At 38.9% G+C, this 22,564-nt stretch overlaps 1 protein-coding gene across 2 annotated transcripts in view; it reads left to right on the top strand.

Annotated features, from left to right (window-relative positions):
* The first annotated feature begins 7,557 nt into the window (after positions 1-7,557).
* LOC126418945 (dynein regulatory complex subunit 5) overlaps positions 7,558-22,564 on the top strand; it is a 143,430-nt gene continuing 128,423 nt past the window's right edge. The window contains exon 1 of one of the 2 annotated variants that reach the window (XM_050085981.1): positions 7,558-7,624. Coding sequence is in view for 1 of the 2 variants with exons in the window: in XM_050085982.1 (XP_049941939.1) it covers positions 8,945-8,996 (52 nt within the window). In the remaining variant the exon portion in view is untranslated. Of the gene's footprint in view, positions 7,625-8,904; positions 8,997-22,564 lie in introns of those variants that run through there. The other variant, XM_050085982.1, reaches the window with a different exon arrangement.

The following is a 22,564-nucleotide window of genomic DNA, read 5'->3' as shown; positions in this document are numbered from 1 at the left end:
GTTACATGTCGAGAACGATGCAATTGGAAGCAGTAGTGATGATGAGCTTATCTCTCCTCTCGAAGAACTAAATAATGAAAGTAATAATGGCCTTTATAAAGTCAATGGTAGGAAGACAGCGTTATTGGAAGAAGCCATAAACAGAGTTAATGGAACACCACATGACACAGAAGTAATAGTAAACGATGAGAGTGAGGAATACAAGGAATGTAGAGAAGATATGCCACAGAAAGAACACGCAATTAAAAACGTAGAAGATAAGAGGAGGAAAGAACTTCTAGATAAACAACGAAAAGTCAGAACAGGACAGATTTCTTGGCAATGTCTGGCTATTGAAAAGGATTTGTTGTTGGAGTGTGAGGAGAACAGACAAGAGCACAAGAACGCAAACTATTATACCAGTGGAAATTTACAGTCATAATCTGTAAGTTTTGTTAGGTACAAAGGCTCAAATCAATGCAATTTCCTATGCAGTCGTTGAAATGGTCAACAAGCGGCAAAGTGTGAAATGCATGCTTGTGCAAGGAGCAAATGTAATAAAACCCACTGGAAAAGTGAACAAGCCGATAAAATATCAAATATTGCTTGATTTCAAAATACAAGGGCAGCCTTTCACCCACAAATTCTTAGTGGTACCAGAACTGAGCACAGAAATAGTTTTGGACATTCAGTGGATAATTAAACAGTGAGCTTTTATTCATTGTGGCCAGGAAATGATTAAATGGCATGAATCTGAACTTTTCTTTGGTCTTCTTCACATCACAGGATCTACACTGATATGTCCAGTCAGATGAGTTTTGTGTATCGTATGAAGGCATTTGACTGAATTCCTTCATTAATCTATTCCTTTCTATAAATGGAACATTCTGAAAGCATCTCAACCATAAGCACTTACAATCGTTATCTCTAACTCATGGCCCGTAATCTTTTTCAAGAATCAGAAATGCGTCCCAACACCCTTCTTTCTTTTGCACTTTTATTCTACATAGGACTCGATTTTTGTCTTCAGTCTCAGACATTTCTGATGTCTTTTTTACACTTAAGAAATAATTTTATGAACAGTTTCATTAACAGCAGCACATGTATGTTTCTGCACCGAGTGGACCTCGATTTGGCGTGAAACTGCATGTTGTTAATTAAATCTGTATTATGATGTAAACATCTGTTTCAAAAGCATGTACATATTACAGAGGTCAGTCTATCATTACTAAAAGAAAATTAGTTACATACCTGTTGAAGCAAAACATCAATTTTATTTTACAGGATCTAGCTAATAAGATCATTCCTTTATTCACAGTACCGTTTTTTCCAGGAACTAAAATAGGAGATATTTGTTTAAATGCTCATTATTACCATCAGCACTGCCTTCTGGTGAAACTTATTGAACTCAAATTGCTGGAACATGCTTTCAAAAATGAATTTATCGTTTTTTATTATTATTGGTCATACATAGGTAAGAGTTCAAAGCGAGAATATGTGTGAATTATAATAATATTGATGCACTGGCAGTCTAATAAAACAAGAATGCAATTAAGCACGAGGTTATACCTCCATGCAAGTCCGTTCTTTCGGCATTCCTAGAATCTTTCACTTTGTTCATATCTACAAGTGATGGTAGCATGCCTTGCTCACTTCTTTCCTCATTGCATACATTTCTGGGCTAACAAAGAAATGGTAGATAAGTTTCTAGCAAACTTGAATATTGAACATGTTGTGCATATGAATCCAAACTTGAAAATGTAACGCCTAAGAATCAGTACCAAGCAAACAAACATTGTTTTCGGAATTTAGTTTCATCCGCTATCGACGCAAATTCAGTAAAAGTGGATTTAAATAGGTTGCAAAAGCACCCTTAAACAGTAAACCACGGATTAAATGGGTTACAAAATCATCCTTTTCACGTCACATACATCTTGGTTATTTCAAAATGTATAAACAAAAAAAGAGCTACATTTACAAGGGCAAATTTGTCGTATTACTGGATCAAATACTCGAAAATGTCTGAAAATGCCATCCTGACACTATCAACGCAATCACTGTAATATTTACTGTATAAAATAACGGTCGTATGCCCACGACCAAGGTGTGTAGAAAAATAAGTTTGGGCAGTAAGCGTTCTGTGCTGCCATTGGCTGACATTGTGACGTCACTAAGGAACAGCGTTTGCGACGGGAACAGCTCTGTACATCGAGGCTGCGCATTCTTACATGTATTGGTGGTGTGTTTTAGTCTCTACTGGAATAGTGAAATGTAAATTGATGTTCTCGAGTTGCTAGAACGTTATCACTACTTCTCCGGGTTTTAAACAGACACCGACGACTTAAAAAGAATTTAAGCATCTATCGAATCGAAATATCCAAAAATAAGCGCGAAGTGTAACCCGTTTTTAAGTTTTCTGTTAAAGTAAAAGTTCGAAATGAGCATGCAATGTTGAAGGTTGTCTCATAGAAAAATTGAAAAAAAAAAAAACAAATATAACGCTCATTTTCATTTCGTATGCATTACAACTGTAAAAGAACTTTTCACTCAAGAAATTATGCAAGCGCCGCATTTGTATAAAGCTTTCGAATTAGCTAATCTAACTGCCGCACAAACAACTATAATTTAAATCACACCATTGACCTTAGCATTTTTATTATCCAAGTGGGAGGAGAATGTTGATCGCAGTTGCTCAAATTAAAAGGACGCTATATTGAAAACTTTTTAACAGCGCTGCAAAAAGACTATTTGCAAGGGAACATAAGTGAATTCATTTACTGTATCTGCCGTAGTAGTAGGATGTTTTGTGGGAGGTAAAAAGTCAAACCATGGCACCGCCAGTATCGGAATCTTGCTGGGTTGTTGTCAAACAAATACTGTCAGAGGGCCTTCACTTGTGTCACTAATCTAGGTTCCTACATAACTTAATTTGCGCAACATTGTTCATTTATACCCTAAGGAGGTGAGAAGTGCCACATAATTGCTTTGCAATGGTGACCTGCTTCTACATTCTTTGCCTTGCCTTCTGATGAGCGTCGTCGAATAAATATTCTCATTCTTGCGTAAATTTTTATTATTTCTGGGTGAACAGTGGAGAAATGTTCGGTAAGTATAGCATAGAAGCTGTTAATAATGCCGCTTTCCCTGGACAAATTGTCATGTTCACGGACCTGGGCAAAATTAATTCAAATTGCCATATGTTTCAAGGCACGTTTCTGAGGGAACAAGCAAATCCCTGTTACGAACCATGCCCAGCCATCCACTTGACGTATTCTCGGACATTGTCAGTGACTCACTGGTGGTTGTGGCCAGTGATCTGTCGTGCTCTCTACGTAGGCTTGCTATATAGCGAGAAAGATACACACATTAAAAAAAAGTTTTGCATCACCTCGCTTCCGAGAGTTCCGGAACCTGTACAGAAAATTGAAATAGAGATAAACATAAACAACATTTCCACCCTTTTTATCGCTCATGAAAACTACACATTACGTGTTGTACCATCATATAGTGAGACCTTCAGATGTGGTGGTTCAGATTGCTGTACACACTGTTACCTCCAATACCCATAGCACGTCCTCTTGCAGTGATGCATGCCTGTATTCGTCGTGGCATACCATCCACAAGTACATCAAGGTACTGTTGGTCCAGATTGTCCCACTCCTCAACGGCGATTCGGCGTGGATCCCTCAGAGTAGTTGATGGGTCATGTCGTCCATGAACAGCCCTTCTCAATCTATCCCAAGCATGTTCGATAGAGTTCATGTCTGAAGAACATGCTGGCCACTCTAGTCGAGCGATGTTTTTGTCTTAAAGGAAGTCATTCACACGATGTGCACGATAGGGGCGCGAAATGTCGTCCATGACGCCGAAAGTGTCGCCAGTATGCTGCCGATATGGTTGCACTATGGGCCAGAGGATGGAATTCACGTATCGTACAGCCGTTATGTTGCCTTCCATGACCACCAGAAGCGTACGTCGGCCCCACATAACGCCACCCCAAAACAGCAGGTAACCTCCACGTTGCTGCAACCGCTGGACAGTGTGTCTAAGGTGTTCAGCCTGACCGGGTTGCTTCGAAACACGTCTCCGACGATTGTCTGGTTGAAGGCATATGCGACACTCACTGGTGAAGAGAACGTGATGCCATTCCTGTGCTGTCCATTTGGCATGTTATTAGGCGCAACTGTATCGCGCTGCCTGGTGTCGTGGTTGCAAAGATGGGCCTTGCCATGGACGTCGGGAGCGAAGCTGTGAATCATGCAGCGTATTTCTCACAGTTTGAGTCGTAACACGACGTCCTGTGGCGGCACGAAAAGCATTATTCAACATGGTGGCGTTGCTGTCAGGGTTCCTCCGAGCCATAATGCGTAAGTAGCGGTCATCCACTGCAGTAGTAGCCCTTGGGCGGCCTCAGCGAGGCATGTCATCGACAGTTCCTGTCTCTTTGTATCGCCTCCATGTCCGAACAACAACGCTTTGGTTCACTCCAAGACGTCTGGACACTTCCCTTGTTGAGAACCCTTCCTGGTACAAAGCAACACTGCGGGCGCGATCGAACCGCGATATTGACGTCTAGGCATGGTTGAACTACAGACAACACGAACCGTGTACCTCCTTCTTGGTGGAATGACTGTAATTCATCGGCTGTCGGACCACCTCCGTCTAATAGGCGCTGCTCATGCATGTTTGTTTACATATTTCGGTGGATTTAGTGACATCTCTGAACAGTCAAAGGGACTGTGTCTGTGATAGAAAATCCACAGCCAACGCCTATCTTCAGGAGTTCTGGGAACAGGGATGATAGAAAACTTTTGTTTTGTATGTGTATTTAAACCCTCCAACGCTGCAGTCAGAAGCCAATGACACTGATAAAATACCGGAATCTGTTACTGCACATCTTCGATCACTTCTCTTCCTCAACTATTTCCATTGACTCAGACCTGTCTGACAGAATACTATCAAACACCGTTGCAATCACAAATCTTCCTTATTCACGTGGCTCAACATACTATGTGTTTGAAGGAGGAATAAAGTGGACATTTGCTCCGAACAACAGGAGTCTTATCCGGATCTTTACCTCGAATGGCCATGGAGAATCATAAAAATGTCCAAGGTCTCTTATAAGAGGAGAAAAGTTCTCCAAATAGTCTTGATGTAGCCTTGCAGTGAGAATGTATTCTATATTATAAGTTGCTAAGTCACTGAACAGGCTCAAAAATGAAAATAACCATTCTGAAATGGTAACAAATGCTTTGAGGAGCCTACACATATGTCCTAAAATCATTTATAAAATTTATGTAGGTATTGCTCTTAGGCTTGAAAATGAATACGGCATCCTCAGGCTAGTGGTTCATTACTTTTGCAAGTTCTTGAATTGAGCACATCGAAAGTCTCATCGACCATCTCTGTTAAATGACTGGCTTGCCCTTCTTCAGGCATTAAATAGCCTATCGCATGTACTGTTTTGTGAAATAGTACACGAACAGCTGAATACACACGCTGTCGTTCTCTGTCCTTCACTGTAATGTATTGTTGAGATAACATAGAGCATATTGTCATCTCGCCACTTCTTGAAATTTCTCGAACATGGCTTTTGTAACTGCCTTATTTTCCAACGTAATGTCTTGACAGAGTAAGAGGGTTTTCATGAACGTGGGACGTCAGCGAACATCCACACACGTTTCAGGGGCCCACTTGGATGTGGAATTCACTTTGACTTTGTCTGAATCATTACAAAAAACTTAATCTGTAAATGTACAATTATTAACACACTTTTTCCGTGGTGAAAGCTTTTCTAGTCTCTACGCTTTTTCTATGGATCTCCCGTTTGTAGAAATGTTCGTTTCTTTCTTCTGTTGCACGTGATGTGTTATCACTGGTGCAAATTACACAATGGAAATACGCCATTCTTAAGCACTTGTTTCCGCGGTAAATTACTTTCAGAACTCAAACCTCTAACATAGTTAGTTTCTTTGAAATGACGAGAATATTATTGTAGCATTTGCAATGTTCACAGTGTCTTTCCTGTAGCATTTCGACAGCCAAATCCATTGCAGACTTGCTTTGCAAGGGAAAGCATGAAGCACAACTTCAGTCCTTTTTGTGTTGCGATTGTGCGAATTACAGCCAACAACAGCACAACCTGGCATTGCTTGCATGCACTAAAAACACTTCCAGTTGCAAATCAGTCACTACACAGAGGGAACAAGACGAAAATAACACTAACCAAAAAACACAGCCTCCAACATACAAGCAAGGCTGCGAAGTGTTCCTGTGCGATTTACTGTGCACAATGGCAGAAACGCCTTTTATACAAGAAGCGATCGTAAACAGTCTCCATGTAAACAACAGTCTACTACGGTAATGTTTTGGGGCATCTAACATGGCGCCGCAGGCTTCAAAACAACTTATATTGAAAGTCTGTAGCACTATTTCCCCTCATTTTTACCTCCATAGGGACAACTCCACGACTAGACTGAAGCAAGCTGAACAATCCTAAGCCAGAAGTTTAAAAAGGGGCCTTGTTACATGATAGTGCGTAAAAAATTACGGAACCTCTGGTAAAATAATAAATTCATATCTTCATTTTAAAAAACACATGAAAGCTATTTTTGTGCTGGTTTATAACTCATATGCACAAAACTTGTAACAGAAAATGTTTTTAAACAGTACGCATTTGAAATAAGATAACGCATTAACGACGATTACAGTTTTAACATGAATGAGTACACCTCGTAGCAAAGTTTTGTAGACTGACGACATAATTTATATTACGATATTATTGTTGGTTTTATCACCTGACGATATCAATTTTATAGTTCGTCTGACATGATTCTGTGGATACTGGTATGGATCGGATTATGGTCAGATGACTGAAACTGGCTGTGTAAATAAAGTATTTTACCAGCAGTTCAAGGAGGTAATACGACGTTTTTAAAATATCGACAGTCTGTCATAAAAACACAGCCCTCCACACACCAAAAATTTGTGTGGCACAAGTTCATGAAAGTCATCCCCCACAAAATGCCACAGTGAATAAGGTTCTGATGTCCTATGCATGTTGGTAAAGCTGGAGATGATTTCTAAAAGCGAAAACAGGAAAGCTACAAAAACTTTTAAACACCCAAAGAAAGCTGGTAAACATACGAAAAAAGACTGATAAGGAAACGTACGGACAATTTCAAGCAATTCTGTGTAGTGACCAAAAGTGTCTGTTAACGTTATGTTAAGTCAGAATCAACTTTTGAGGAACCGCAGAATTTAGATTATCACGAACAAGGGAGTTTCCAACAGAAACAATTGATTTCAAATAGATTGATTGGTCGCAATAGAACTCAAATTATTGAAAAGCGCGGCAAAAGACCACAAAACTAGAATTATGTGCCTCACAGTATCATGTAAGTTATGCCTGTATTTAAGGCCCCCGTAAAGGATCAAACATTTTGTCAAACTTAACTATGCTTGCCTAATACGTGCGTGTGAGGTGCCGTTTGACGTGTTTGTCAGGCATAGATCATGTTTGATGTGTTTGCGAGAAATTTTGGTCGACGGAAAGCTTGACAAGATGGGTGACGTTTTTTGTGTCGCTGTTTCGCCGCATATGTTTAATGAAAAACTGTTTTAACACAGTTTGTCTCAATGTATGGTGAGTTTCCACAGCTATAAAAACTACGATCAAGTATAAAAACAGAACAGCACTGACAGTTACCAAGACGGTAGAGGTATCATATCTTTCCCAGCTGTATATTACCCATGAAGAGGTTATAAACAAAAGCAATATTTTACCGATACAGCAAATTACCAGCGAAGTGGAATGAAATACAAGTAATCAAAGTTCTCCGATTCTTCTGTGGACGATGTGGGCTGTATGTTCCCACGTTGTGGTATTTTAGTGAACTGAGAGACCAAATAGAAGAGAATAAAGTTTCGCATGCATGTGTCTTCTTTTTCAGCGTGAGAGCGCAGAAACCCTACATATCCATTACCAGATTTTCAGTTGTATAATTATAAACCATTCCCTTGGACTAGCGTCTTGTTGCTGTCTTCTGTAAACACATTGCCAGAGGCAATGTTAGAAATTCTTAACCTGTATGTGTATCCATTCCCACTACTGCATGCTATATGAAAAGCGTCTGCTTCAAAAGTAATGTCAAATGGACAAGGTTTCTTAGTGCGTGTGTGTAGGCTTGTTTTGACACGTCCGAGGCTAGATAATAGTGAACTTCCCGGGAAAATTCGTTCTTTTAGGAGGACCTTAACAAGTTTTAAAAAGGTTTCGTTGTCCATTCGAAAAGTTGATGAAATCGTCGGGTTCTGAGAGTAATATTTCCTTTAGCAGATTTTCATGGGTAGATCTCTCATTTTAAGCCATTCCCTGAACCAGAATCTTGTTCCTTTCTTCTTCTTTAACCACTGTTCCAAAGTCAATGCCAAGACTGCTTTTTTAGCATTTGTGGCCGTTCTCACTACTGTCAAAATACACGCAAACACCAACAGCGTCTGCTTCAACGTGAGGCTGAACTGGCAAACATTGTTATGACATGTATGTGCTTGCTTGGCAAACCCCTGTCTAGATAAGGGCGATTACACGTTTGATCGTACACGGGGTCCTAGATTCTAACAAGTTTTTCTTTGTGTATAGTATGTTTGCGGTAGCAAAATAGTAGTATATCACAGCAATGGAACATGTAAAGTATGTACTCTACGGCGGTCCATGATTGCAAGAAAAACTCCCATCTTTCAAACAATAACGTAATGATGTTTAACTGTTAGTGAACAGCATACTAGGGGTTGACAGTGTGAGGCGCACGGTCGTCACAGCTACCCACTGTTACTAGGGGTTGGCTGTGTGAGACGTAACGTCGTCATAGATACCAACTGTTTACAGGCACATCGCATCTGGAGTGACGTGTTCCTGTCCTTCCTGTGCCATCGCCAACTACGTCATTACTGTTTGTTATAATCCATGAACATAAACGTATATATTTCTCGTGATTGTTTGGTAAATATTGAAACACGTAAGTTGAATTTAACGTCTCTAAATGATCATTATCATTTCCATTTTTCAACTTATAGTACATACTGGTACTAATAGTCAGTTTCGCAAACTGACCGGCATTATTCCTTGTGCACCTTCGTCCACTTTTACTCTGACATAAAACCGTCACTTTCCCATTGTTTAGTTTTTACAAGTTTTTTCTAACAAAAGTACCGGTAGTTCTACTATTAAATGTAGATACTGTGTGGATACATTAAACCTATTAGGTAGCAATGTGCTCTTCCACGCGACAGGATGGGAATAGAACCAGAGTGCGATAATGCCATCAGAACTCATGGTTATGCTGGTTTCAAGTGCCGTAGCACTAATTCTATGTTAGGCCAGAAGGTGATGATTTGGTAGTAAATTGGGAAAAACGTCGAATGTTCATGTCAAATAAAGGTTGTGCTAATAGATTGGCCTGTACAGCAGTGTAGCATACTGTCCACGTTCGCACAGTATTCAAAAACACGTTTCATCATAAAAACTAAAATCGCAAGGTAAATTCAAGAAACTTATACTAGGTAGCGGAAAAGTCTCTGATAAGTATCGTGATGCATGTTATGTACATCTTCTTCTTCTTCGGTTATCAACCCACAGGTTGGTTGGCAGCAGCACGCCATTCCGTTCTTTTGTCAACTTTCTTCTTCATATCTGCATAGGTCTGGCACCCGGTGTCATTTATTACTTGTTGAATGTAGCTTAATCTAGGTCGTCCTCGGCGAGTTCTTCCTTCAATGATTCCTTCTAATATTCTCTTAATGAAGTTGTTATGCCGTAAAATGTGACCTATGAAGGTTATTCTTCTTTTCTGTATATTTCGCCAAAGAGATCTGTTTTCTTTCACTCTTCTGAGGACATCTTCGTTTGTAGCCTTGTCTCGCCAGCTGATTTTTTCCATTCTCCGGTAGCACCACATTTCGAATGCCTCTAATCTTCTCTTTTCTTCTTTTCCACTAGTCCAAGTTTCACATCCGTAAAGGGCTGTACTCCACACATAGGTTTTCATGACTCTCTTTCTTACGTCTAAACTAACATTTCTACTCGTCAGTAAGTTTCTTTTTCCATTGAATGCTATTTTGGCAAGTTGTATTCTGTTTTTAATGTCACTTTTGCTCCTTCCATCTGCTGTTATTTTGCTACCTAAGTAGTTAAATTCTGTAACCTGCCCTAGTTTCTCTCCCTTTATTGTTATTCGTATGGGTTCATTGTAGTTCAGGGCGCCACTCACCATCACTTTAGTCTTTTTCTTATTTATTTTCATTCCATACTGTTCTTTTAAGGTGTTTTCCATTTCATTGAGTGCGGCTTCTAAATCTTCTTTCCTTTCTGTAATTATGGCGATATCATCTGCATATCGCAACATATCTATTTTCATTCCGTTAAGTTTTATTCCTACTTCAATATTCTCTCTTATTTTGTCTATTGCTTCTTGGATATATGCGTTGAAAATTACTGGAGATAGTGGGCATCCCTGTCTCACTCCTTTCCTTATTCTTGCTGTTTCTTCTTTGTTTTCCTTCTTAACTAAGGCTGTTTCATTTTGGTATATTTTAAAGATTATCCTTCTATCATTATATTTCAGACCAGCCTTCTTCAGAATTCTAAACATTTCTGGCCATACAACATTGTCAAATGCCTTTTCGAGGTCTACGAAGGCTATAAATACTTGTTTGTTTTTGGAAATTTGTTTCTCAATTATTAGTCTTAAAGATAAGATTGCTTCCCTCGTCCCTACACCGCTTCTAAAACCGAATTGGTCTTCACTTAGAGTGCTATTCAATTGGTTTTCAACTCTTTTATGTACATATATAGTATATAAACAATAAAAAATGCAAGTGAATGCACTATGCAACGTTTCCCCGAGAAAAAAGTCAAAACAAAGGGGCGTGGTACATGATAGTGCCTAAAAGAATTACGAAATCTTGGGTGTAATGATAAATTCATACATGCATGTAAAATAAAACACTTGGAAAGTTCTTTCTGTGCCGGTGTATAACGTAAATTTACAATGCAAGTATTCTTAAATCTTGTTGTGGTCTTCAATCCAAAGATTGGTTTGGTGCAGCTGTCCATTCTACCAGTAGTCTATCCTGGTTAAGCCTCTACCTCTCTGCACAATATCAACAATCTATATCCATCTGAATCTGCTAACTGCATTCAAGCCTTGCTCACCTGCAATTTTTATCCCACACGTTTTCTAGCATCACCAAATTGATGATCCCTTGCTGACACTGTATGTGGCTTGATTTATTTTATTTGCTGTATTTTTTTGCGTGGAGCCACCAACTGATGACCTTTGCAAACAGCATAGCAATTTTTTATAAGTTTCATGCATTCATATATGCATAAGTGATTACTTATAGGACTAGAGGATACGTTTATATGTGAACTTAGGAAGACAACAGAATTTACAAATTTTGTACACACAGAGAGGAGCTATATTTTATGTATGCATAAGTGATAACATATACATGATACAAATATCAGTGTACTTACTAAAGACAACATAATTGGATATTACATCACAATTATTGCAAATGATCAGATTTTACATATCAAAATACACAAGGAGTTCAATTTAGTTTGATATTAATATTCACTCAAAGAATATAAGCAATTATCAGTCAAGAATGATTTCAATTTCACTTTGAATAAGTTTCCTTTGTGACGCCGTATAGAGGTTTTCAGTTTGCTATACTGTATCTGGTCTTTAATGCATGGCTTTTGGCCTGTAGTTATTAACGTAGTTCTTTATCTGTAGTAGTAATCTTTCTTCCTTGTATTACAGTCATGCACATCGGAGTATTTGGTTGGTTTGTTTTTAAGTGTCACCAAAAATGTAATCAATTTGTAGAGAAACAGTGAGTAGGCAGTGAGGCATTTATGCTCTACAAACATTTCCCTACAACAATGTCCTTACCCTATTCCATGGATAATCCTGACAGCTCTTTTCTGCAGCCTTAATCTTCTGTTAATACGTATGTTTTCAACACAGCTCCATATCCCTCCCATAATTAATATGTGCAAAAATTGCCCCATAATAAATTGTTTTTAATGTCTGATCGGAAGCTACTTTTGATACCTGGCTTATTAAATGTACTGAACTACCGGTTTTATTAGTCTACGTATAGAATTGTTATGGTTTACTCATCATAGATATTCATCTTGGTAAATATCGAGAAATTTACAGTATTCAGACCCTACTGTTTTAATTCCACATATATTACTGACAGAGGTTGGTGTGAATTTGCGAGTTAAAATGGCAAAAACTGTCATTTGCTGATATTAACCTTGAAACCTTGATTCTGGAAATAAGTATCATGGCTTTTTAGTCTAATCCCTCCATTGCAACAAGTGTTAACTCATCATTTTGTTCGCTAACAAAAAACAATGATATATCAACTACATAGATTACCAACTGGGACTTGAGAGATGGTTTTATATCATTTATGTACACAAGTAAGGGGAAAGTACCCAAAACTGAGCCCTGGGGGTACACTTTGTGTCACTGACTGAAAATTTATAACATGCTCATTGATTTTGTAGGCCAGCTTTGTACACTGCATACAGTTAACTAGGTATGTAGTCACCATTTGTAGGTATCAAGTTTATTTAAGAGTAACTCATAGTTTACCAATTCAAAGGCTTTAGTGAGTTCTAGAATTATAGGCTACCTGCTGTTTGTACACCTTGATCAAGGACACCATACACTCTATGAAGAAGCTCTGTAATTGCTGTGGCAGTACTGTGATCCTCTTGGAAGCCTTACTGTGTTTCTGTTTGCAACTTATTTTTGAGAAATAATCACTGAGTTGTCTCGTCAATACAAGTTCAAATACTTTACTGAATATATCAACCAATCTCTTCTTTTAGTCACATTGTGACGTAAATTTCTTTTTTCCCACAGTTCAGTTCATTACCTTCTCATTTGTTATTCCATTTACCCATCTAATTTTCAGTTTCCTTCTATGCACCACATTTCAATAAGTTCTGCTCTCTTCTTTTAGGAACTGCTTATTATCCACTTTTGCTTCCATACAGTGTTACACTCCAGACAAATGGCTCCAGGAAAGCCTTCTTAACACAAAAATTTATGTTAATTGTTAACAGATTCCTGTTTTTCAGAAATGCTTTTTTTGATATTGCCAGTCTGCATTTTATATCATCTCTGTTTCACCCATCATCAGTATTTTATTATTCAAATAGCAAAACTCATTTACCACGTTTATGGTCTCATTTCCTGATCTAATTCCCTCAGCATCGCCTGATTACCATTGCACTTGTTTTACATATATTGATTTCCATATTATAATCTCATTTCAAGACACTATCCTTCCCATTCATCTACTTTTCTAAGTCCTGGACCATCTTTCACAAAACTATGATGTCTTCAGCAAACCCCATAGCTTTTATTTTTTCTCCCTGAACTTTAATTCCCTTTCCAAATTTCTCATTTGTTTTCTTTACAGCTGGCTCAGTGTACAGATCGAATACCATCATGGATAGACTACAATCCTGTCTCAATCCATTCTCAACTACGGCTCCCCTTTCATCCCCTTGGACTCATAACTGCGTTGTGGTTTCTGTACTAGTTATACAGAACTTTTCACTCGCTGTGTTAAAAATTTCAGAGTGTAGTCCTGGGCACATTGTCAAAGTTTTTCTCAAAATTTACAAGTGCTACAAACATAGGTTTACCTTTCTTCAACCTGTCTTCTAGGGTTAGTCATAGGGTCAGTATTGCATTGTGTGTTCCTACATTTTCCAGAACCCATGCTGATCTTTCCCGAGGTCAGCTTTTAACAGTTTTTCCATTCTTCACTAAATGATGCCTGTCAATATTTCACAATCATGACTTATTAAACTATACATCAAATAGTGCATAGCACCTGTAGTAGTTGTTGTTGTTGTGGTCTTCAGTCCTGAGACTGGTTTGATGCAGCTCTCCATGCTACTCTATCCTGTGCAAGCTTCTTCATCTCCCAGTACTTACTGCAACCTACATCCTTCTGAATCTGCTTAGTGTATTCATCTCCTGGTCTCCCTCTACAATTTTTACCCTCCACACTGCCCTCAAATGCTAAATTTGTGATCCCCTGATGCCTCAGAACATGTCCTACCAACCGGTCTCTTCTTCTTGTCGAGTTGTGCCACAAACTCCTCTTCTCCCCAATTTTGTTCAATACCTCCTCATTAGTTATGTGATCTACCCATCTAATTATCACCTGTACTAAAAAACAGTATTCACTGGCTTTCAATCTCTCACTCTGCTGCTAGCAGCAAATACACACAGACACCCAAACACATACATCTGTGGCTACACTGGTTACCAATTATGGAGAGCAGTTGCCTGTGCTGGTGGATGAGGGGAAGGACAGAAGAGGCAAGGAGGATGGGCAGGAATAGGAGAGACATATGACTTGCTGCAGAAGATGATGAAAAGATTCTAAGGAGGTAGCGCATATAAGATATAGGGAGAGGGAGGGAGAAAAGGGTATAAAGATGGAGGTGGGAAAGAGGGGAAGAGGAGAGGGAGTGAATGCTTGCTTGGGGAACAGGAGGGTGGACGGGCGAATTGTGGGAGAAGGCAGTACATGATTTGATGTGGACAGGATTGGATTGGTGTGGACAGTGACAGTAAAGAGAAATGGTAAGATCAGGTTGTGGGAAACAGGGTAGCAGAGATTTAGGCCAAGGGAGTCGTGAGAATGCAGGATATGCTGGAGAGACAGTTCCCACAAGCATAGTTCAGAGAAATTAGTGCCGGTAAGTAGTATTCAAATGGCAGACATAGTGAAGCTATTGTAAGTAATTTGTGGTGTGGTGCACAGCATGTTTGGCAACTTGATGGTAGAGTTGGTGGTTTTGCTACAATCTGGCAGTGGCTATTTACGTGAGTAGGCAGTTGTTTTCTGTCATACCAACACATTAAAAAAAAAAAAAAAATGCTACACAGCAATTTTGGCATAGCTTCATAACACAGCTGCTTTCATATGGGGCCCTGCCTTTTATTTGACAGGAGATGCCTGTGACTAGACTACAGTAGAAGCTGGTGGGTTGGTGAATGGGACAGGTCTTGTATGTTGGCCATCCACGAGGGAATGACTCAATAGGTGCAGGGTTGGGAGCAGTATTGGGGTAGGGATGAACAAGGATATTATGTAGGTTGGGTGGTCTCCAGAACAGTATTTTGGGTGATGTGGTTAGGATTTTATGTGAGATATCCCACATCTTGGGGCATGACAAGAGATAGTCAGAGGACTAGTGAAGCCTGTGGCTGAGTTTTTCAAGGCGAGGGTGGTAAAGGATGATGATCAGTCAAAAACTGGTCATCAGCTTGTTGACAGGTTTACTGTTGTCAGAGGAGGAGATGGTATGGAAAATCTGTATATGGATGAGCTGGATACAATACTGTCTGTCAATAAAGGCTCTGGTAAGGTTATTGGTATATTTTCACAACCACTGCTTTCCCCTTCAGATGTGGCATCCACAAAAGATGAGGCTGTAAGAAGAGACTTTTTGTCATGGACAGCATGTTAGCTGTCAAGTTGAGCTATTGTTGGTGGTTGGTTGCATTGAATATGAACAGACATCTGAGGTATGGAGATCGACATCTAGGAAGAAGGCTGGTTGAGGAGAAACAGGTGAAATGTATTTGGAAGTAGGTACTGACATTTTGGAGGAAACAGCAAAGATTGTCCTTACCATGAGTCTAGATCATGAACATGTCAGTGAATCTGAACCATACAAGGTGTTTTGGGTGTTAACTAGATAGGACAGATTCCTCCAAGTGGCCCATAAATAAGTTGGTACAGAATGGTGCCGCACTTATTAACCATAGATTACTAAACCCTGATGAAATTTACAACTGCACCTGGTACTAATTTGCAATTCCCGCCAATTGGATATTATCAGTGTAAAGGGTAAAGCAGGACATTTAAAACAGCACATTTTGTATGTGACATGTCATTGGAGACTGTATACACTGAGAACATAATAACCATTGACCTACTATCATTACAAACCTGTCCAGGTGATAGCAGCATCACCTGGCGAGGAATGACTGCTAGTTAGACACACACATGGTGCAAGAGTATCAGTGAGTGTGCTGTCCGTGTGTAGAATGGGAAAGATGGGTGATCTATCAGAGTTTCACCAAGGGCAGATTGTGATGCCCTGGAGGCTCGGTATGAGCATTTCGGAAGATGTATGACTTGTCAGGTGTTCGAGGAGTGCTGTAGTGAGTGTCTTCAACACATGGCGAAACCAAGGTGAAACTATGTCCAGACATCTTGGGGTTTGATAGCCACCCCTCATTATGGATATCAGGTGTCATAGGCTGGACAGACTGGTAAAACTGGACAGGCGGTTAACATCAGAATTTAATGCTGGACAGAGTACAAGTGTGCCTGAAGACACAGTTCACCAAACACTCCTGACGATGGGCCTCTACAGTTGACGACCCATGCATGTGCCAGTGTTAACTTCACGTCATCAGTAACTATGACTGAAATAGGCACATGAGCATAGGCACTGGATGTTGGTGGAGTGGTGGACCATTGCGTGCTCTGATGAATCCCTATACCTTCTTCATCATGCGGAGAAAAGCTGGTGACAGCTCCTGTGTGCTCTGGGAAACATTCACATCGGCATCTGTGGGTCCAGCAGAGCTCATGCAAGACACCATGACAGCCAAAGAGTATCATTCAGTGGTTGCAGACTGCATACACCTTTTGTGACAATGTTTCCTGACAGCAGTGGCATTCTTCAACAAGTTAATATGCCATCTCACAAGGCCAGGGGTGTAATGGAGTGGTTCAAGGAACACAGTAGGGAGCTCTGATGGATGTGTTGATCCCCCTCTGAATAATTTATGGGAATTAAGTGACTTTTGTGTGCATATATGGTGCCAACGTCCCCCAGTGACCTACCAAGGCTTCATTACTTCCATGCCATGACACGTTGCAGCTGTTATCTGTGCCAAAGTTGGACATACTAGTTAGTAGGTAGGTGATCATAATGTTCTGCTGATCAGTGTAATTCTAATTAACTAGTGCATAGACTATAAATTATGGCTTCTTTTGAATAAAATATGGAGTAGTAAAGTTTACGTTGGTTTAGTAACAGTGTAACATTTTCCCCTATTTAGTGTTCAATATCTTACAATGAGGGTACATAAGTCCATTCTGAACCCTGAACAGTGAGGCAAAGTCTTTATGAAAATAAGTTTTGTGCCTTTTACTGTGACTGTTTATATCACAGTTCTGCATCTACATCTACATCCGGACTCTGCAAACAACCATGAAGTGCATGAAGAGGGTACATCCCAATGTACCAGTTGCTAAGGCTTCTGTCCATTGCATTCGCGCATGAGGTGCAAGAAGAATAATTATTTGAACACCTCTGTGCATGCTGCAATTATTCTAATTTTGTCCTCATGATCCATATGTGAGCAATACGTAGGGGGCTGTAGTATATTCCTAGAGTCACCATCTATAGCTGGTACTTGAAACTTTGTTGCAGACTTCCTTGTTATAGTTTATGTCTATCTTCAAGAGTCTGCCAGATCACTTTCTTCAGCATCATTGTAACAGTCTCCCACAAGTCAAGCAAACCTGTGACCATTCATGATACCCTTCTCTATATATGTTCAATATCCCCTGTTTGTCCTATTTGGTATGGATCCCAAACACATGAGCAACATTCTAGAATGGGTCAAACAAGTGAAATGTGAACAATCTCCTTTTTAGACTTATTGCACTTTCCCAGTTGTCTATCAGTGAACCGAGATCTACTAGCTGCTTTCCCCACAAGTGAGCCTGGGTGATAATTCCATTTCATATCCGTACGAAGTGTTACACCCAGATATATGTATGAGTTGACCGATTCCAACTGTGACTCATTGATATTGTAGTCACAGGATTCTACATTATTTCATTTTGTGTAGTGAACAATTTTACATTTCTGAACATCTAAAGCAAGTTGCCAATTTTTATACCACTTTGAAATCTTATCATGATCTGACTGGATATTTATATAGGTTCTTTCATATGTAACATTGTAGATAACTGCATTGTCTCCAAAAAGTTTGAAGCTACTATTGCTACTGCCTGCAAGATGATTGATAAAAACACAAACAGCAACAGTCCCAGCACAGTTCCCTGGGGCACATCTGAAGTTACTTCTACATCTGACAATGGCTCTCCAATAAGAATAACATACTGTGTCCTCCCTACTAAAAAGTCCTCAGTCCCATATGATTGAACTCCAGACAAGAAGTGTAAGTGTGGTACTGAGTCAAATGGTTTTCGGAAATCAAGAAATACTGCATCTATCATAATCCAAAGCTTTCAGTATGCATGTGAGAAAAGCGCCAGTTGGGTTTCATATGATTGATGTTTTTGGAATCCATGCTGGTTGGCATGAAGAAGGTCATTCTGTTCAAGATATATCATTATGTTTCAGCTAAGAATATGTTGTAACATTCTACAACTAATCACTTTCAAAGATATTGGACAGTAGTTTTGTGGATCACTTGTACTACCCTTCTTGTAAGCAGGTGTTACCTGTGCTGTTTTCCAACTACTGGGCATAGTCTTTTTGATCAAGTGACCTTCAGTAGATTATAGCTAGAAGAGGGGCTAACTCAGCTGCAAATTCAATGTAGAATCTGAAAATGATTCCACCAGGCCCTGTAGCTTTGTTCAGCTTTATCGATTTGAGCTGTTTCTCAAAGCCACTGACCCTAATACTGACTTCACTCATCTTTTCAGTAGTATGAGGGTCAAGTTGGGGCAACCAACAGAGATAGGAATGTCAGCTCTTGCTTTGCTGTCCTCAGTTTCCATTCCCGTTTCATTCACTAGGGACTGGACACTAACTTTGGTGCCACTAACAGCCTTTACATACAACCAGAATTTCTTTGGGTTTTGTGAGAGATCATTTGACAATATTCTGCTAAAGTAGCCACTGAAGGCTTGGCGCATTGCTGTCTTGACAGCCAAATGTGTTTCATTCGGCATGTCTCTATATTTAGCCCTATGCTTTGTTTTACAACTGTGATGCAGTAGTCTCTGTATCTTTAGAAGTTTCTTTACAGCGACTGTATAACGTATAGGGTCCCTCCCATTATGAAGTCTTGTAATGGGTACATATGTATCCAGTGGATGATCAACTATTCTTTTCAACGTAAGCCACAGTTCTTCTACATGCTTCTACCCTGTGCTGAAAGTTTCGAGTTCCTCATTGAGTTATGACCCTACTGATATTTTATCCAATTTTGATGTGGACATCCTCAATGAGGTCAGATCTATTTGTTGCCATTAGATCGAATATATTTCCGTCAAGAGTGAGGTTCTAAACTATCGGTCCTAGATAGTTTTCAGAGAAGGCACTTGGTAATGTTTCACAGGATGTCTTGTCACACTCGCCGCTAACTAAACTGTAGTTTTCTCCATTGATTGTTGGATGATTAAAGTCTCCACCAGTGTTGCAGTATGCTTGGGTAACTTACGTACAAGTGAATTGAAGTTTCCTCTAAAGTTTTTGATTACATCAGGAGATGAGCCTGGTGGGCAGAGGAAAGATCCAGTTACCATTTTATGCCCACCCTTGGTATTGAGTTTTGCCCAAACAATCTCACAGGCAGTTTCAATTTCTATGTCAATGGAGTTTCTTGTCCACCGTGACAAATACACCACCTCTATTTCCCATTAGCCTATCCTTTCAATATCCATGTAAAGTTTCCCCAAAACTCTCACTCCTATCAATTAAAAGTTTCAACCAGTTTCCTGTACCTAGTATTATGTGAGCTTCACTGATTTTCGGAAGTGCTGCAAACTCTGGCACTTTGTTCCAAGTGCTTTGGTGGTTAACCATTAGAATTTTGATACTTTTACCTATGGGAGGCATTTCTTTTGATCTTACACTGATACTTCTGGGTTTCCTACAGCTATCATTATCTGCATTAGATGGAGAGTCACATAATGTAAAAAATCCTTGTGTTCATCCCACACACAGTCAGCTAACTGAGCAGCAGCCTCTGGTGTGTAGCACATACCTGACCAATTTAGGGGCACCCTACAGATCTCAGGAAAAAAGTAAGTTAACAAAAATCAGTAGGGAAAATGAAAAAAATGAGGCATGATATCTGCCAAAGCAGAAATGATGATATTCGGGTCATATTATCTATCTATTTTGGAAAGTTAGACCTGGTCAAAGAAGGATCTGAGTAGAACACAAGCAACAGAGATGGGCTGAGTATGACAAGAAGGGACATTATAAGAAATGAAACACACTTCAGATCAATCCCAAATAAGAAACTATGGAGAAAAATAGGCTGAAATGTTTTGGGCACATTAAAAGAGTGGGAAAAGAAGACTACTAAGAACAGCTATAGAATGGACAGAATCTGCAACACGACTAACTGGAAGATGAAAAAAAAAAAAAAAAAAAATTGGAGAGACCAGGTGAAGGATGGTGTGAATCAAAAGAGGACTGCAATAGGAGTTTTGCATGATTATGGACTATGATAGAAAAGAAAAGACTGGAAGATGCTTTGTGAGCAACTGGTATAAGCAAAAACATTTAAGAAAGAAGCAGATGATTCATTAACTTAGACAATGACATTTACTAAACTTCTAATTCATTTAATGACTACAACAAAATTCTTTTGTTGTTTTCCCCCACCCAGCAGACCTATATTACTCCTTCAAGGCTTTTCAGAAATGTTTGACAAAGTGACCTATGATAGAATACTGACAATTAATTGAGCAGAACTTTTTATCTGCCTCTCAGTTTGGTCTTCATAAAGGAACTCCATGAAGAAAGCAATACAAGACCTCATAAATGAAGTGCTAGCAAAGCTAAACAAGAAAAATTATTCCATTGGTATTCTGTTACCTTGCCAAAGCCTTTGATTTGGTGGATCAGTCACAAAATTCTAAGGCTGTATCTCAGACATGAAAATAATCTCTCAGTAGGGAAACATAACATTTAGAGGGTCACAGGACCCCCAGTACTGGGCCCACTCTAATTTCCAATATATCTAAATGATTTTGCAATAACCTTAAAGGCCAGGCAGGTTCAAAAATAGTGATGTTTCATGATGACACAAGCATACTAATCAAGTGTCCAGATTCAACACCAGCAGACATTGCTCTGGTGATAGCTGAACAAAATTACAAATAGTTCATAACCAAAAGTTTAAATTTTACTCTCTCAAAGACTCATATTATGCGGTTTAAATGTTCACAATACCATGGGGGAGGGGAGTTGCTTTATACTCACCTTTTGAAAATATTGCAATCTAATCAGGTGCTTTATTATTATTATTATTATTAGTCGTAAAGCTCCCAACATGGAAGATGCTAAGTAAAGATGGTTCACTTCTGGGGCTTCTTATTCTTCTTGTTTGCCCACCAGGTCTTCATTCTTTGCGAGAATTCAGCTTTTCTTTCTTCGCTCCATTTTGTTCCAGTTCTCAGCGCTTTTGTCTCTGGTTTGACCTCCCATTTGTCAACTTTAAGTTTGAAATTGTTTCTTTTGTTCATGTCTTCAGTAGTAATGTTGGCTAATTCCAGATCTTTCTTTACATTTTTGATCCATTCTCCTCCATTAACAAGGGATGCTACGTATCTTACTATTTTTTTTTTGTAAGTCTGTGATCAGGTGCTTTATATTTTATTATTTTGTCAAAATATTTATTGTTTTTAATAATTTCTTCTATCAGATTCGGCAACCATTTTAAATTTTTCAGTAAAACGTAATCCAAAGATTTAAGTCTCACTAATGGATGTGATTTTTTACAACAAATGTCATTTTCAGTTTCAGAATCTTTCTTACACTTCAATACGCCTGTAAAAAGTATTTTTGAAAGCTTTTCTGTGGTAGTCATAAAGTAATACTTCATTGCTAGTACACAACACAGAAAATGCATTGGTGTTGCTAGGGTTAAATGAGCAATAATTACCTTTTAATAACAGAAGTAGATATTAATGGTCAAACAGTGAATGAAGCACAGTGTGTAAAATTTGTTGGCGTCTAGGTGCATTACAACATATAGATAAACTAATCAAGAAGCTCAGTTTAATGTGTTATGCCCTTAGAAACATCTTGTATTGTGTTGATATAAACACACGAATGTTGGTTTATTTAGCATATTTTCAGTCCCTGTGATCTTATGGAATTATCTTCTGCAGCAGTACACCTAAAATAAATACACTTTTCATTCAGCACAAGTGAGCTGTAAGAATACTGTGTAAAATAGATATTTATTTATTTATTTATTTACTTATTTATTTGTCATAATTACAGCTTATTACATGGGAAGCTAAAATATGCCATAAAATCACATTTCCTTGGACAGTACTAAATTTTTATATTACCTGTTCATTTTTGATACTACTTTTTTTAAATACTATAACTACTTCTACTACTACAATACTACTAAACAATTATCCAACTACTAATATTCTATAACCCCTACAGAATATGTTCTCTGTTTGTTCATTTATTTTGCTACATTTAACCTGTAGTTGGTTGTTT

The sequence above is a fragment of the Schistocerca serialis genome, chromosome 9 (assembly GCF_023864345.2).
Source record: "Schistocerca serialis cubense isolate TAMUIC-IGC-003099 chromosome 9, iqSchSeri2.2, whole genome shotgun sequence".
Lineage (NCBI taxonomy): Eukaryota > Metazoa > Arthropoda > Insecta > Orthoptera > Acrididae > Schistocerca > Schistocerca serialis.
The sequence above is the reverse complement of the archived record's forward strand: the minus strand, read 5'-3'. Positions and strand labels throughout refer to the sequence as shown.